The sequence below is a fragment of the Macrotis lagotis genome, chromosome 4 (genome assembly GCF_037893015.1).
Source record: "Macrotis lagotis isolate mMagLag1 chromosome 4, bilby.v1.9.chrom.fasta, whole genome shotgun sequence".
NCBI lineage: Eukaryota > Metazoa > Chordata > Mammalia > Peramelemorphia > Peramelidae > Macrotis > Macrotis lagotis.
In genome coordinates this window covers 63,563,802-63,582,421 of record NC_133661.1, presented here as the reverse complement: position 1 = coordinate 63,582,421, position 18,620 = coordinate 63,563,802, and the positions used below count along the sequence as shown (strand labels likewise).

Here is an 18,620-nt window from a genome sequence, read left to right as displayed (position 1 = left end):
CAAATAGTCCATTACACTCAATACTGACCCTGCAAGATAAATACTATTCAATAAAATATAAAAATACTGACTTTCTTGGACTTCTACCAATTGTTTTGCTGTAGATTTTCACTATCCATTACTTGCATTGTAAATATGTGCTATTGGTTAAAATAAGAATGGATTATGAATGGTTCAGTGTAACCTGTCCCTACTGCTGCAAGAACAGTCCAAAATACATTCCTTACTTAAGTGGATCAATAGCACCATTGCAAACAAAGAATGGAAAAACTCCACCAACAGCTTGCATAGTTTCTTTTCTTTTTGCTAGGCAGTTGGGGTTAAGTGACTTGCCCAGGGTCATATAATTTGTGTCATGTAACTGAGGTTAAATTTGAACTCAAAGTATTCTGACTCCAGGATCAGCGCTCTATCCAATGCTCCTCTTAGCTGTCCCTTGCATAACTTTCTGAAGGATCACTTTACTATGCTTTTAGCCTCATTGGATCTTGGATTTCAGAGAAGTAACATCACTCAAAGAGTTCAGCACTGGAGTTGGAGTTCAGAAGACTTGGATTCAAATCTAGTTGTTAGTTGCGTGATTACGGGGAAATTGCTTACCTGAACTCTAGACTATTCATCTTTAAAATGGAGACCATCGCCGGAGGTATCACCAGCCTCTCAGAGTTGTCAGGAGGTCCAAATGAGACAGAGTATACAAAGTATTTTTCTAAATTTCCATAAAATGACAGATTTTATCATCTTGATGAAGAAAGGACCTGAGAGATGTCTGGGAGTTCTTAACTGATAGATTTTAGATGGGATAGGAACATTTTTTTTTACCAACCTTTAATTTCCTAAGGAATCCTGTGTGTTTTATTTTACACATTTAAAATGATTTTCAGAGGGAGTCTATAGCTTTCACCAGATAGTCTGGCATACAAAGTAAGCAGCTAGGTGATGCAGTAGATGGTTGGGCCTGGAGTCAGGAAGACTCATCTTCTTGAATTCAAATATGCTCTCAGACACTTTCTAGCTGTGTAACCCTGGGCAAGTCACTCAACTCTGTCTATCTTAGTTCCTCATCTATAAAATGGCTGGGAATAGAAATTGCAAACCATTCCAGAATATCTGCCAAGAAAACTCCAAACAGGGTCACAAAGGGTCAGACAAGTTTCAAAAATGACTTATAATGATTTAATTCAATCCTATCATTTTACAGTTTGAAGAAACTGTGACCCATTTGAAGGGATTAGAAAGGGGGGAGTAACAAAGTTTCAATGATTTTTTTTTCCTTTTATATTATATGATGGTTGTCTCCTAAAGTTAGTGAACTATTTCAAAGGGAGGGGCTATTACGATTCTACTGCTAATTTATCTTTGCAATACAAAGGACAGTCAGAACACTTCATTCTAGCTCCTAAATGAGTGTTTAGATAATTGTTTGATTATTTCAGCTTTGTCTTAAAATTTTTTAAATGTTTAATTGATATTAAAAAATCCACTACACAAAACAACTAATTGAGGGAGGAACCTGGGTCTACAGTCCAAATTAAACATTAGCCCAGTATACCTATTGGTTTGAAACAAATATGAGCAGAAGAAATTTGCCAAAGCACATTGATGATGAAACATTTTAGGTGCAGCAAACAATGTGAATCCCAATATACTGATGGTATCAAAGGTTATTTCATGTCCTAATGTGATTTTTCTTTTGTATCTTCCTCCTGTCTTTGGTCTTTTCTTCTCCTTTACTTCACCTTCCTTCCCCCCTCCCCCCTCTTCCAAGTTCCTTGCTTATTAAATATTGCTAAATTAAAAAAGCAAGGTTCCATTGCTTAACCACTAGGAAGTGTTGCTTTTGTTTCCTTGGTAATAGTAAAGTATTTAAATGTGACTTTTGTTATTGAACAATTAGCAAAATCATCAGCATGCTGTTTGTTGTTTCAGAAACAGCAATTCATGCCAAAAAAGGAATGGTGAATTTTCTTAACTTAAAAAAATAATCCATATATGGTATACATTATGGTTCCTAATCATGGCTTTTACATTTTGCTATTTTTGAAATATTTGACATTAAGTTGAGGGTGGTCTTGTGTTTTTCCCTAGTGGAAATTTGCTTTTTTATGAATTCCAATTTTCCTTTCAATCTGATTACTTTCAATTTTGATCACCTTAAATTACAGAAGAATTCAAATTTAGTTGAAATGAAATGATAAATTAAGGTGTGTTGCCATGAGGAGTGCATTATTTTCTTTCTTATATAATATGCCTCACTCATTATTTGGCCATGGTGGAAGATTCTAGCATCAGTATGAACAGGGAATCCCTAAGAGTTATTGGATCTAGATTTTTATACATATAAACATTACATTTCTACCCTGAAGGCTCTAGAAAATTATTTTCCTCCATGGTTAAAATGGCCCAGCAATGATATTTTACTTTTAAAACCATTTCCTAAAAAAAGTGAAAATTTATTTCCTTTCCTGGAATCTGAGAAACTTGATTCAGTAAATGTCCATGTGGTCATTATGGAACTACTTCACAGAGGCAGAAATACCTTTTATGGTAATTAGAGTAGTCAAAGAAGACTTGAAAACAAAGAGGAATGCTTTCCTTCTAAGATGAAACCATGTTAAAACTATGCTTTAGCAACTGTAAACCAAAGGCAGAATTTAGCTTTGGCTTTCTTTTAGTGATAAGTTCAAGCAGACACTTGCTAAAAGAGAAGTACATATTGAACAAGACAAAAAAAAAATAAAAAAAGAAAGAACAAAAAAATATTGAAAAAAAACAAGGGAGAACCGTCACAACAAGTTTTGCCACAGTCCTTCTCCCCACTCCAAATCAAATATTAGTCTCACATTTCCCTTGGAGAGTTTGATCCCACATTTTTCCTATTTTTAAGCAACAACAATATACATGTGTAAACATTTCCATCTGTCCAAAGGGGATGTTAAAATTGGAGTAACTCATAAATTCTTAATGAAGACAGTCAAGGATCCCCTGAGTTCTTCACTTTTGCAAAAACCATGGGATTTCTTGCTGTGCAATGCTGAATTTTATGATGTGGGGCATCAGAGTTCATTGAAGTTTCTCCCAAAGAAAGAAGGCTCCCCTTTTCTCCCAGTAAATGGACTCCTCCAATTTTTTCACATGATTGTTCAGGCACTTTCACTTTTCCATATATAGGAGCCACTGGAACTAAAGATCCAATCAGACAGAGACACTGATAGGGAGAAGAGGCACATGTCCATTCAGTTCACTCATTCACTTTCTCATATATCCTTGTTCTACTCACACTTGCTCAAAGCTCTGCCGGCAAAGGCAGTCTCCTAGATAGAAACAACTCAGTTGGGGTGGGAAATTCCTTTTGACTCCCAAAGGAAACCAGAGTGCAATCCATCAGAGTCCTCTTTGAAGAAGCTTGCAAGGAAAGTGGTGCAACATGAATGGACCTGTGGATGGCTTGTGTGACCATTCTCTGAGTGAAGAAGGGGCTTTCATGTTCACTTCGGAGTCTGTAGGAGAAGGGCATCCTGGTAAGTTAGCCTGCCTGGGAGTAGCTTCACAGTTAAGTCACTAATACTAACAGTGACATGGGATAAAAGAGGTAGGAGACGGACAGTTTGTATTAGTCTATATTACTTTTGTGATGACTTTTCTAATAAGAAAAAAAAGAAAAACCAGAATAGTTAGAATATGCAGTGAAAAGAGCTCTGGGCCAGTAGTCAGATCTGAATTTGAATCCTACTTTAGATATTTATTAATTGTAAGACTCTGGTTAAGTTAGTTATTATTTGATTGCCTCTTCTGTAAAATAAAGATACTATATTAATATCAACTTTTCTGGATTGTTGTGAAGATAATATGAGGATATATAGAGAGCATTTGTACCCCTTAAGGCACTCTATAAATTTATTTTTATTATTAACAATAATAATGATAATAATAATAATAATTGTTATTAACTGTCACTAATAGGAATGAATTAGATTTGGGCTCCATATTTTTGGAGTCTTGAAAAATATATTTTCCTAGAGAGGGTGAATTCTTAGTTATCTGACAGGAAAAATGAAAATAATAGACTACAAAACAACAGTATATACAATTTGTTTAACCCTATTAGCATCTCATTATATTTTTTAGATAAGGAAATGTATGGAGTTCCTTGAACTAGCAAATGCAAATTTAATCAATTGAATGTTTATATATATGTATTATATATATATATATATGTTTATATATATGTATATATATAGTCAGAACATTCAAAATTATATATCTTTCTTCATTTTATATATATATATATATATATATTTAATAATTGAATGATCCTCTGCCAATGTGCAGCTTGAGTCAACAGAAAATGTTCCCTCAAACAAGGACAAGGGTCACTGAGTTTTCCATGTTAAGTGAATGTACTTTAGAAAGAAAGAGATGGTATCAAATGTCTGTTATTTTAGGAAATGTGAAGAAAAAAACATGAGCTGAAAAGATAATTGTTTGCCCTGTGGCTTCTAAAAAGGCATATGAACAATAACTAACATAGGAAAGGAAATATTTTTTCTTGACAGTTGTCACTATGATCAAAAACAGGATTAAACATTTAGAACTAAAGAGACCTTTGAAATCATAGAATTCTAGACTTTGAGCTATAAGGGACATTTGAGGTCATCTAGTCTATTCTCAATATTTTACAGATGAGAAAACTGAGGCTCAGAAAGTGAAGTAATTTGCTCAGTACCAAACAATCAGTCTTACAGAAACGATATCCTTAGCCATGGTCTCTGACTCAGCCTCCGTTTCTTTTTACTCTATGCCATGCTCTCCCAAAGATACAATATGGTATTATGGATTGAGTATGGTTCAAATTCTACTCTGACATTTATTAACTATGTGATCAATGGCAAGTCACTTACCTTCTAGAAATCCCATTTTCCTTATCTGTAAAATGTTTATAAATGACACCTATAGTATTTGTCTTATAGGACTATTGATAGTCTCACATGAAATGTTTATAAAGTGTTTTGCTAACTTGAAGGCATTATTGAAATTCCAGTTGTTCCTGGTGTCTGGCATTATTCCTGTGTGTGTGTGTGTGTGTGTGTGTGTATCTATATATATCTATATCTATATCTATATATTATAGATATAGGAATATTAGAAAGTTCAGTTATATTTTGGAGTTCTGCATAAGCATTTTTTTAACTTTAGGTAAGACATTTCAGCAACTCTTAAATCCAGGTTTTCAGTGTGTGTTTTTGTACTACTTAGAGGCTTTGTTGACAATTTGAAATGTATTGCAACATAACACATTTTCTCAAACAAACCCAATCCAGTAAACATTTATTATCTGCTTTATCTCCCATCCTTCTGCTTTTACTCCCTTCTTGTCATTTTCTTTTGCTTCATTAGGACCTTCCCCACATTCCTGTGTAGTAGGTGAATGTTGTTATGCCTATATTCTATTTCTCCCTTCATATTTTGTCTTGATTTTCAAGTATGGCATTTATTTTCCAGTATATGCTTTGTTTCATCTAGAGAGCTTCAAGTATTTATGAAGTGTCAACAATTAGAGGCTCTAATTCTCTTTACTTGGGGGAAAACTTGGGATCTTGAACATCCAGTGGCCAGTTTGGGTCTTCCAAGAATTCATGAAGATACAATAGTATGTACTGAGTAGTTGAAAAGTGAAAAACTCAACTGATTAATAAATTATTATGATGAATTTCTATCCTTCTGAGATGAATTTCTATCCACCATTTCCCTTCACTCTAAATTAATTAAATTGATGTTTTAATTTTTTCCATCATATGAGAAGTCTGGGAAGACTTCAAGATGTATCATATTTGAAGTAATTTCAATTTACTGTCTTTTTACCATCTAATTTACTACCATTTAATACCTAAAATCAGTAAAGAGGAAAATATGACTTCATATTACCAGTGAAAAATCTTGCATGAAAGTATTGTAAAGCACATTATTAAAGGGATATATGACTGGAAAATGAAATGGGATAATCTTATCCTTTGAGCCTTTTTTCTCATTGGAATATAATCCACATGCTCCACTGGCATTGGTATCCAGCCAGAGATCTGGAGGAAGGACCCAATATGGTGGAGAGACCCCATGGATGAGAGTAATAAAAGATCAGCAAGCATGGATGTATGGTCTGTGATTTTTTTTTTGTAAGGCAATGGGGTTAAGTGGCTTGCCCAAGGCCACACAGCTAGGTAATTATTAAGTGTCTGAGGCTGGATTTGAACTTAGGTACTCCTGACTCCAGGGCTGGTACTCTATGCACTGCACCACCTAGCTGCCCCATGGTCTGTGATTTTAATGGTTAGAGTGATTACCCATACCAAGATCACAGTTCCTTGGATGTATTTTTGAAGGATCAAACTACTATCTGAATATAGAATTTGAATTTATTTCAAAATGAATTATTTTTTGGCAATATAAACAATTTAATCTTACTCTATCATTGGTACTAAAAAGATATTGAGCCTGCAATGTTTATATGAAGCTTCAGATCATGGTATTATCACTACAATATTAAATAATACTAATAAAAGTAAACATAAATAGAATATACATCCCTTTAACCACATTCATTAGATGTGTTCAATATTCTACTGAAATGTTTGTCTTCAATATCTAGGACCATTCATTTGGCATTCCTACATATCCATTTTAATTTAAGTGCATTTAATCACTCCAGATAGATTATAATATATAAATATATAATATAATAATATGATATAATTATAATATTTAATATATAATATAGTAATTATATCTTGCTCATAACAGAAGCTTATTAAATGTTAACATCATGTACCTTTCCTTAGCTTGTATAGGAAGACTGATAATTCTTTATTATTAGAAAAAGATGTTTCCCAAAAATAGAATCAACTCTTATTTTGATCTACAGAGGAGACATACCTACCAGATTTATGTCCCTTTGAAAGATTCCTGAGTAAGTATTAGCATATCATAAGATGATTGCAATAGCTAACAGCTGGAAACTTATTTACTTTAAAGGCAATGTAAAAAAGGAAATTAGTTATTCCTTTGTGAAAGGAGCATAAGTATGAATGATAAAGTATATATAGAATTATAATACAGACTAATTCAAGAATTGAGGGAGCTTCCTTGAAAATTAGATGATGATAATAACCACTCACATTTATTAAGCAAATATATGGTTTAGGTAGTACAACTATTATTATCACCATTTACAAGATGGAAAAAAGTGAGGATCTTAGTGTTTAAGTGACTTTTCCATGGTCCCAAATTTAGTATCTTCAAGAGGGGGCATTCAAACCCAGGTCTATTGACTTCAAGTTCAATATGTTTAAAAAAGTGATATATTGCTTCCTTTAGTATTTTGATTGTTTTAATTTTTATAAAGAAAAAAATTAGCAAGGACTATACCATTCTTTACTGTTGCTTGCTTTCTACCAATAATCACAATTATGATAAAAGTTATCATTTTCACAGTTTACGTTTTGCAAAGTTCTTCATCCCTTATTTCATTTTATTTGTACCACCTTGGGAGGCAAATACTATTATTAATTTCATTTTACAGATGATGAAACTGAGACAAAGAAGTTATGTGACTTACCTAGAGTCACACAGTTCATATTAAAATGGATTTGAATTCAGGTCTTCTTGATTCCAGAACTAGCATTTTATCCACTGTGAGTTATCTCTTGAACTTCCTTCAAAAATAGGAACACAGTCATTACACTTACTCAACCTGTTGAGCAAAAGGTTAGAGTTTTTAAGTTTAGAAGATTTTGAAGTGGGCATGACACATGGAAATGTATTCTATCAGACCTTAGATGTAACGTATACATGTGATAAATTCTTATTCTTCATTTCCTCATTGTAGTATGGAAGGAATGCCAGTAAAGCGAAGTGATGTTGGTTTTACTCAGCTGGAAAAACTCTAATATGGCCCTAGAGATGAGCCATTTGTATGTAGTTTTAAGGACCAGACTAGCTAGATTTTAAGACGTTCAACATCATGTCATGGGCCACAGGATGATACATTATTTTTGACCCCACCAATTCTTGAAGATTAGCTACTCTGTTATAGTAGGGTTGCAATCTGTTCTTTTAGAAGGAAAACCATGACAATAAATTTCACATTCTCAAGTTTCTAAGAAAGTACTATTGTTTCCAGATTGCTTAGAACTACCTTTTTTTTCATCTAAGTGAATACTTGGGTAAGACTGATTGAATTATTCAGGTTGGTTACAGTACACTCATAAAGTAGATAATTTTGAGATCTTATATGAGCCTTTGGTTATTGAACTCTTATTTCATGCAGGAAGGCTCCTCCATTGATTGACCATCTGATTGATTATGTGTAAACAGGAGTAAGTTTTGCTTTTCTACACACTTGCTTCGATAGGCCTTTATGGAATTGGCATATAATCTTTCTTCATTGATGATCATGATAAAGAACCTAGTAGAAATTGGTCAACTTTGAGAAGACTACATACCCTGGACTAGGCTTCATCTCCATTATCTATATTTTTCATGGGACTGTGTATACTTCTAGTTGCATTGAGTGAGTGTATACTAAATGGTTGTTGATTGATTGCTTCATTCAGGGAGGCTCCAGAAGTATCCTGAGTGTGCAAAGAACCTGGTAAGAGAACATATGTTGCTTAAATGAAGGAATTATTTCATTACTACCTTTGCAACCCACTCCCTGCCCCAAACCTATCATTAAGCCTTACATAGAGTAGACATTTAATAGGTGTTTGCTGAATTGAATTTTAATTATTATACCCTATCATCAGTCAGATACAGTTTTGACTGTCTCTTCTGCATGTACTAAAGTAGACCCAGTTGTGGTATTTTGACAGCATGAAATTTTATTTCCTGTTTCCTATTCCACCCATGGAAATGAAACACAGGGAGTCAGACAGGGGGATGAATTGTTGCTTCATTAAATTCTATCAAGATTATTCATTCTAATCTATTTTTATTTGGATGATACATAACCCTTGAATGGTCCTCTTGTTTCTACCATGTGAGAGCTAATCAGATCCTCTGAGTGTTAAAGCAAGATAAAGATAAATGTTTTTAAAACATTTTCCAATGTGAGTACTAGATTTAGAATGATAATAATACCAAATAATAATAAAACTGAAATCTGAGCTTGACTTACTTCTGTGTCATCTTGGATAAGTCATTCCCCTTTCTGTACCTCAGATTCCACATCTGTAAAATGAAGGGGTTGGTCCCTTCCAGTTCTTAATTTTAATTTTGCTTTGAATTTTTAGACAAGCCCTGTATACAGGTAACTATATTCAAAATTTCAAATTGGGATATTATGAGTGGAACTCATGCTAGTTTTTTTTAGATAATATGAACTATTTCCAGATGGCTGTTAGGATTTTTAAAGATAATATTAGAATTCTTCCTATTAAAGAAATAAAAGAACTTTTCAATGAATATAGAGAATTTTAAAATTTTGCTAAAATACAATTAAAGTAAAATGTATGATATAAAATATAACACTTCTAGTGTTGGAGCAATGAACATCACTCCCAGACAATTTTTTCTTTTAGTCTTATTAAAAATTTCTATACAGTAAAATATTTGCAAAAATGGTCAACTTTCCACTTCCAGAGTAGTGCTTCATTTTATGTGGTAGATAATACTAAGATAAATATATTTGATTTGGGCATGCATGGCATACTATATTGTTCAAAGAAGATTTAGATTCCAATTAAATTCACATAGTTCCCCAGGTGATATTTTTATGTAAATAATTGAAAATTATTTGTAGGTATAGATTTTTTGAAAATAGAAACAAAAAATCATAAGCAAATTCCTATTGGTAAAATGAGTCTAAAATATAAAGTAAGTATATTAATACCAGATAAAAATTACATAAAATATTAGAGGAAATTGATAATAGGCAACAGTATAAACATGTTTCAGTTTCCAGCTGCTAAAACAATTTAGATTTAATACCTATGGGCTTTTTGTCTATACTCTTAGCAGTTTGTTGCTTTAATGAATAGTATTCATAGAATTATTTAATCCGTAGTAGTTATTTCTTAGTAGTCATTTCACCCTGGAGAAACAGATCTTTGTAGCTAATTAGAAACTCGAATCTGACACCTGAGAGTATGTGTATAATGTCAATGTGCCTTTTTTCTTTATGTTTTGAACATGTGTGTATCAAATTGTCTTGAAGTAACAGGGTTATAATGATTTTTTTCTTCTTCTGGAATTTAACCCAAATATGATATAAATAATGGTATCATGGGAAAATTTCATATTTTTCTCTAAAATGCTGCATATCAAATGATGCACATATCAGATATGTAAGGAATATGATATTTTTGTATAAAAATAAGATTAATTTGCTCAATCAAAAGTTATCTGGTTCTCAGTATACCAGTCTAATTTCATGTATTTTTGACAAGCATATATGGTTTTGTTGATATATGTCAGATTCTGAAATGCTCTGTAGTAAAATGAGAAATGCAGCTCTGGAATTTCTCTTTACAAGTATCCTTGATGATGGAGACATCCTAAGGAAATATGAAAAAACTGATTACTGGACTATAAAATGGAGTTCTCTTTTATCTATTGCAATTAGCATTAGACAAGGTTTTTCTAACCCCATTAGAGGGGAGTTTTTAATCAACTATTCATTTCATTAAAAACAATGAGTATATATGATGTTTTGGAACCATCTGGGAAGGCTACAGAATTTCTTATGAAAATATCTTAAGCTGATATATTGATCTAGAACTATTCTCCTGGTCACTTTTGTTTTAGAATTTTTATACACTAAGGTGTAACATTTTGAACCTAATGCATTGAATCTTAAAACTACAAATAAAAATCCCATCTTTGGTCAATCAGATTTCAGTTCCCTAAATTTAACTTGTTAATACTGAAGTAAGCACTTGTGTGTGTACTTCAAGGACTTTTCCAGATGTGCACTCAGGAATTATGGAATACACATTGATGGATGAACACATTATTAGAAGACATTTGTGAATTACCCTGGAGGTCATGGAGTAACTATTTTTGGCATGAAGTTTTCTCTACAGGAAATTCCAGGATTAGGACAAAAATCTATATCATCTCAAATCTGGGATGAGAGAGGAGAGTTGAAAACAATGTTTGAAATGATTTTTCATTCATTAGATACCTGATATTGTTTTCTATTCTTTAATAGCTAATAATATATTCACATTTGTTGATTCATATGTATGCATTTACTATTTCAGATTCATAGTTTTGTTTTTCTTCCAGATAAGATTTGTGATCAGATCAGTGATGCTGTGCTGGATGCCCATCTCAAACAAGACCCAAATGCCAAGGTTGCTTGCGGTAAGAATCACAAAATCTTATAATTTTGTGAGAAATGACAATTTCTTTCCTATTTAATAACTAATCATAGTATTAGGAACAGGGTTTTCCCCCTTTAATACTTCATCAATAAACCAACTACTGAAAAAAAATAAAAAAGAAGCCAATTACTATGGGAAATCTCTCCTAAAGATTTATCCAGGCCAAGACCCAATCAGACAGTAAAAGAAATTCTAAGTTTGGCCTAATGGGGTTATTCCTATTCATTGCTTTTGCTTAGACAGACCTGGGAAAATGTGGATTCTCCCTTTTGTCAGAGAGTCTTTTTGACCAAGATTCTGGTCAACCCACATAACCACCCTCATTTTTAGATAGCCCACCCTCTCATTGTAACATTCATTTTCCCATTAATAATTAACCAATCAGAGTTGATTGCCACCCCTTAGGAACACCTACTCTTTGAATGGCATATAAACTGTGGAGCCTCTTCATATGAGGGATCATTGATCTAAGAGAGAAGTTCAAAATAATCATCCTTTTAATAATAATCTGCTCACCTTATTAATAAAATTATTAAATTACCCAGAGACTATGTCTCTCCAACTTTTTAATTATTACAATGTCATAACTAGAAGGAACCTCAAAGAATTTATAGTTCAAACATAGTTATGCTAGAACCACCTTTACAATTTGGCCAGCAAGTGATTATTTGGTCTTCCTTTGAAGACCTCTAGTGGAGGGATGTATGTGTGTCTGTGTGTGTGTGTGTGTGTGTGTGTGTGTGTGTGTGTGTGTGTGTGTGTGTGTTTCTGTATGTGTTTGTGTGTGTGTGTGTATGTATGTGTGTATATTTGTATCCTGTGTATTAACTTTCAAAGGCACTCATCCCTCTTCTGGATTTCTCTAGTGGTTCACAAATTTTTCCTTAAATCAAATATAGGCCTATATCTCTATAATTCTGGTCTGGGGCTCTTAGTATTGCCATCTACCATATTAGCAGTTAAATAACTCAGTGGATAGACCACTAGGCCTCCGGTCAAGGGAGACCTGCTTTCAAATCCAGCACCATTCACTTAGTAGCTGGGCAAGTCACTTAACCTATGTTTGCCCCCGTTGCCTTCTCTATGAAAAGGAAAATAATAATAGCCCCCAGCTCCCAGAAACTTGGGCCGTGAGGATTCATTAATAATTGTAATCCATTTATCTTAATACCTGGGACACACACACACACACACACACACACACACACACACACACACATACATGTTAGCCATTGTTCTTGTTGCTATACTATTATCTGGTGGGGGGGGTGAAGTAGAGCAAGCCCAATCCTTCTTCTACATGACAACTTTTCAATTTCTTCAAGACAATTATTTCTTTCTCTCCTTAAGACATTTTTTAGCTAAACATCATCCCTGTTTTCCTCTCCCAACCTTCATGTGACATGCTCATGAAAGCTTCAACTCTCCTGATCATCCTCCCCTGGAAGCTTACTGGCTTATCAACAGCCTTTCTGAAATATTGTGCCATCCAACACCATTTTACCAGATGCAGGTTGATAAGGACAGAGTATGAGACTTTTACCTCAATACTGAACTTTGCATCTCTCATTGAGAAATGTTGACATGATCTTTTTTGGCAGTCACATCACATTGTCAACTCATATTGGCTTCTGCCTACTAAAGCCTCCATTATTCTTTCACATGACCAGAAATTTAGTCACATCCTCCATCTTATATACTCATGAAGTCATTTTTAAAAACTTCAGGGTAAATCTTTTATGATTTATCTTGTAAGATTAAGCCCAAGATCTTTTGGGATCCTGATTTTGTTATCCACTGATGGCTATTATTTCTAGTTTTGCATTATTTTCCAAATGGAACAGAGATCTTATCTATTCTTGGGTACATACAAAACTTTATTTTCTTCTCCCAGAGATCTAAATATTTACATGAACATTGAGTTGTGCTTTCATGTCACCTGGGTTACAGTGTTTTGATCAGTGCACAAGTATTTATTAAGTTCATACTATAGGATAGGCACTGTGCTAAATGCTGGGTTAAAATATTAAAGGGGAAAAGAACCTTAGAAATTATTTAGTTCAGTCCTTCATTTTATAGGTGGGGAGCATGAATCTTGAAGAGGTTATGTCTCTCTCTCTCTCAGTCACATGCCAAATTAGGGCCAAAGTCAGGACTAGAATACACATAGTACCTTTCCCAAATCCACTGTCATCCAAAGACCTGAATTTATTTATTTCCATTTTTATAAGTAAAATCACTGTACAACATGAAAATTAATAGTTTTATCTTTTTGTTTTATTTTGTAGAAATTCTATTTGGTATTTTAGTGGCTCTAAATAGGTTACCTTCTCTGGGAAAAGAATGATATACACACACAAACATACACACACACACACACACAAACATGTATTCTGAGCTTGGTCACAATTAGAAAGTCCCAAGAATTTATCTGATCGGAAACAAGACAAGTTATCTCGATATGGAGGAAACACCAATTCAGATTTTGGATCTTCTGCAGAAAGTTTCGATACAGTGCTTGGTAATAAATAAAACATTTAAAGTTACTGGTAATGATGCTTCGCTGTACCAAAAATGATTCATAAACACAGATGTCTCTCTGGTTTAATTTTTTAAAAATTTCTAATATATAATTCATGATATCATTCAACAGAAGTGATTTTCTAGGGAATTATTATTTCAGCACCAATCTGTTGGTCGAATTTAAATTTTATAATTCATTCATTCTTCCATATATGTCATAATATACTCTTGTTCCTTATTAAGCCAGTAGATAGACCAAGTTGCATTATTTTTAATTAAATCAGATATACTATCTAAATTTGATTCATCTCATTATCATCCTTTATCAATATTTCTTAGACCTGTATAAGGTGCAAGGTTCTTCATCTTAACAGTAAGGGAATGAACTTTTTCCATATTCCTTTGATTTCAATAAGACTCAGAATTCTAATGATAGATGATAGATTTATGGGATTTTTAAACTGGATAAGTTTTAAAAGTTTTTAAAGTTTTAACTCATGCCCAACTCTATCATTTTATAGACAAGAGGGTTATATATAGAGAGACCAGTTGTGGGGAAAGAAAATCGGGGACTATTTTGTCCAACTCTCATTTTACAGATGGAGAACCTGAGGCCCAGGGGAGTTGAGTGACTTTTCTAAAATCTTAAAGATAGGAAGTGTCAGAGGTAGCAAGAACTCTAGAGACAATACTCTTTCCACAAGTGACTTTTCTAAGGTCACAGGTTTCATCTGATCTTACACTAGAACTAATTTCATAATACATTTCATAATACAAAGCATAGACTGACCAAAGTTTCAGTTGCCTACCCCAAAGTATCCCACATTCTGCAAGAGTTGAGAGAGGGAATATGGGCCACTTTCAACCCTTTAATGGAGAGTGGGTGGGTGGGATAGAAGCTGTGCTGTGTGTTGACATAGAAGATGACATATGGGGTGGTTGCTGTGGGGAGGAAGGATGCTCTTTCCTCATATCAGTGACCTGGGACAAAGCCTAGGTCATCCTGTCCTGGTTACAGCTCTGCCATCCAGTCTCCTTCAGATTTTTGAATGTCTGCCTGAGGTCTGTGTCAGGCAGATATGAAGCCATTGCTACCTTGTGTTCTAAGTTTTCCTGTTTTCTCCTTTACAGAAACTGTCTGCAAAACTGGAATGGTCCTACTTTGTGGGGAGATCACTTCAGTTGCCATGGTGGATTATCAGCGTGTCGTGCGGGACACCATTAAACACATAGGCTATGATGATTCAGCCAAAGGTAGGAGAGAAAACATTGAGACTGAAAAGCATATTCGTCTTAACTGTGTTTCCATGTCTGGGAGGACAGTATTCATTTACTTACTTACTTTTTTACTTATTTGTTTGTTTATTCATTCATTCGTTCATTTGTTTGTTTTACTATTGACATATATAATTAATCCAAATGGTTTTTCATTAGTGATACTGAAAAAAAGTCATATCCTACATTCTGAATTCTTTACTTCTTCAACAAAAAATGGATAGCATGTTTTAGCATTAGTCCTCTGGAATCTCTGTTCATTATGGAAAACAGACTTATTTGGAAGATATTTACATGCTCTTCTAAGTAAAACAAATCCACAGGTCATCTCATAAGAATTCAGGGGTGATATCAGAGGACTTGTAATGCCACTGGTGGATAGAGCACTTCTTGGAGTCAGGAGAACAGGTGTTTGAATACAGCCTCAGACACTTGCCACTTACTAGCTGTGTGATCTCTAGGCAAGTCACAACCCTGATTGCCTCGCATCCAGGGCCATCTCCAATTGTCCTGATTCATATCTGGCCAATGGACTCAGATGGCTCTGGAGGATCAAGTGAGGTTGGTGATTTAGCAAGCCCTGACTTCCCTCTCACTCAAACCCAATTATGTGCTTGTCATGATATCAGCTCCCTGATGTCATGGTCAGAGTGAAGGAAAAACATCAAAAGGACATGTCAGAAAAAAGACAGACTCGGGTAATTGTTCCCACACTTCTCCATCTTGACCATATAATACCAGGAAACAAATTGCCTATAGGCAAATATCCTTGATCATTACAAATGAAAATACATTTCTATTTAGGTTAGGTCATGGCATCATTTGATTCCAATGGTGGGTGACCTTTGTAGTTAAAATCTTATTTAAACAAATGAGTTAGCCTTGTCTTTGGAAACACAAACATCACCTATGAATGTTGTTCTTCCTGAGGACTTTGTACTCTTTCCAAATACTTTGCAGGATTAGTTTGCTGTTGTAAATATTAGAGTGAAAATCAAGTGATTAATTACAAAATTGTACTTGGTGAAAATATCAAAGGCTTGAAGTTAAATTGATAATATTAGATATTTCAAAGTGTGAGTGTTCCTAGCTGCTAGAATGGCAGAAAAATCTAGAAATGAGGGCAGTATAACTCCCTTGGGATAGTGGCAAATGCTTGTATGGCTTAATACATTCTTCATACAATCATTCAAGACCAGCTGGTGAAGACTAACATAAGAATTACATAGCAACATAGAGAGACATGATATATTAGCCACATTCTTGACAGTTGGTGGAGGGACTAGAAGGGAGGGAGAGTATTTGGAACTCAAGAGGAAAAAAAGAATGTTAAAAATGGATAAATAATCTTTGAAAAAATTAAATAAAATAATTGAAGGAAGAAAAATATCTTCTGGAACCAGCTTAGTGGAAGAGAGCAGGCTATTAGGAAGACCTGAGTTCCCACTGACATACTAACTGTGAGACCCTGGACAAGAAATTTCTCTTCTCTGGAACTTGGGAAAGTCTGTTGTGGAGAAGCCTCTCCATTATTACTTACCACTCATTCCTTCTATTTATAAAATCCCAGGAAAGCCCCCCACCCAAAACAAATATTATGATGACCAAAAGAGACTATAAATTCATTTTTGCCATTGGGCTCATTACTTACTTTTTTGGCCCTCAGCACAGCTACATTAGGAACACATTAGGCTAAAGCAAAGGGTCTAGACTGGGTACCAGAGAGACCTGAAATCTGCTAAAGGCATTTACTAGCTATGCGCATTTAATTTAGGATGGATAGAGAGGAGACAACATGTAAATAACTAGGTAAACACAGTATACATACAAGAGATCTATCTATCCATCCATCTTATCTCTACCCACCTATCTATCATCTATCTACCTCTATATAGCTATTTATATCTACATCTATCCAGACATATATATCTAGATTTTTATCTAGGTTCAAATCTAGATACAAATTGATATCTGGATCGATAGAGAGAGAGAGGAGAGAGAGAGAGAGAGAGAGAGAGAGAGAGAGAGAGAGAGAGAGAGAGAGAGAGAGAGAGAGAGAAGAAAGTTCATGGCAGGTAGTCTGAGAGGAAAGCATTAGTAGCTGCTCCCTTTTTGTTTTATTTAATAATTATGTTCTGTTACCAGCATATTTACCTGTTTAATTTGAATTCATTAGGCAATTTGGCACAATAGACAATGTGCTTTATCTGGAACTGAGAAGTCATGGATTTGAGTTCTGTCTCAGACACACTAGGCAAGGCAGCTTGTCTCTCATTGCTTCAAGTCCCTCTGGGATCATTTAGAAACTTCAGAGAATGTGTTTCTGCACTGGAAGAGGAAGTTCTCCCTACACCAGTGAAGTTACAACTAGCTCCTATCCTCAACATTATCTCTAACTTATGTTTCTTACTAGTTATGTGACCAAGGTGAAGTGACATAACCTTTCTGAATTTGTTTCCTCATCTATAAAATGGGAACAGTAACTCTTGTAATACCACATTGAGTAGATAGTGTTTACATATAGTGTTTGTAGATATAAATATAAGAACACTCATGCACACACTTATTCAAATACTGATACATGCATATACACACATTTTCTAATCACTACTCACATCCACAAGCGAAGGAGAATGTGATGAGTTGCTGGAGGCACAGATTTTAATAAAAATTTAATAAAATACAAGCATGTGAACAACTTCCAAATAAGTCTGTTCTCTATAATAATGGTGTGTATTGTGTAGATATTCACCCTGTACTCAAAGTAGAATATGCTGACTCCTTCCCTCCCCCCCTTCCATCAATATCATTGGTTGACTGAGCTATCAACCAGTATCAGGTTTTGAATTATTTTATTTTTTGCTTATCTTTGAGAGTTTGGTGAGATTGAAAGTTCAACCAGCCAATAGTATTGGTGGGAAAGATGGGGGGGAGGAGCAGCAAATTCTATATCAGGTAGACTAGAGATAATAGAAATGTTTGAAGATGTAAACTAAACCTTGAACCTTTGTTTTTCAATGAGGCAACATAACGGGGTCAAAATGTCCATCTTCTAGGAATGCAGGAGCAAGATTAGACACTTCAGAATTCTTAGGTTATTGCTTAATGTCTCTATTGACTATTCTTAAAGAATGAGGGTGGGGAGGGGAGAGAACTCCCTTGAGGTTCTAACTATATCATGGCTAGCCTAAATTAATCCCCCAATATCCACAGATGCTTAGCTGTCACTGATGAAGCCCTTTAAACAATAGGATCATAGAATAGTTAAAAGGGATCACAGAGACCTATGGACTTATAAAATAAGGATGATGAGGAAATTGAAGCAGAGGGAGATTAACTGATTTGCCCAAAGTCACACCAGTTAGAATCTGAGACAGGATTGGAACCCTGTTCTTTCCAATGGGCTTAGAGCTAGAAGAGACCTCAGAGACCATCAAGTAAAAC

The 18,620-nt window shown here is 34.4% G+C and overlaps 1 protein-coding gene across 1 annotated transcript in view; it reads left to right on the top strand.

Annotated features, from left to right (window-relative positions):
- The first annotated feature begins 3,186 nt into the window (after positions 1-3,186).
- MAT1A (methionine adenosyltransferase 1A) overlaps positions 3,187-18,620 on the top strand; it is a 39,825-nt gene continuing 24,391 nt past the window's right edge. The window contains exons 1-3 of the mRNA XM_074232990.1: positions 3,187-3,521; positions 11,281-11,358; positions 15,033-15,155. Of these exons, the coding sequence (XP_074089091.1) occupies positions 3,428-3,521; positions 11,281-11,358; positions 15,033-15,155 (295 nt within the window). The 5' untranslated portion in view covers positions 3,187-3,427. The remainder of the gene's footprint in view (positions 3,522-11,280; positions 11,359-15,032; positions 15,156-18,620) is intronic.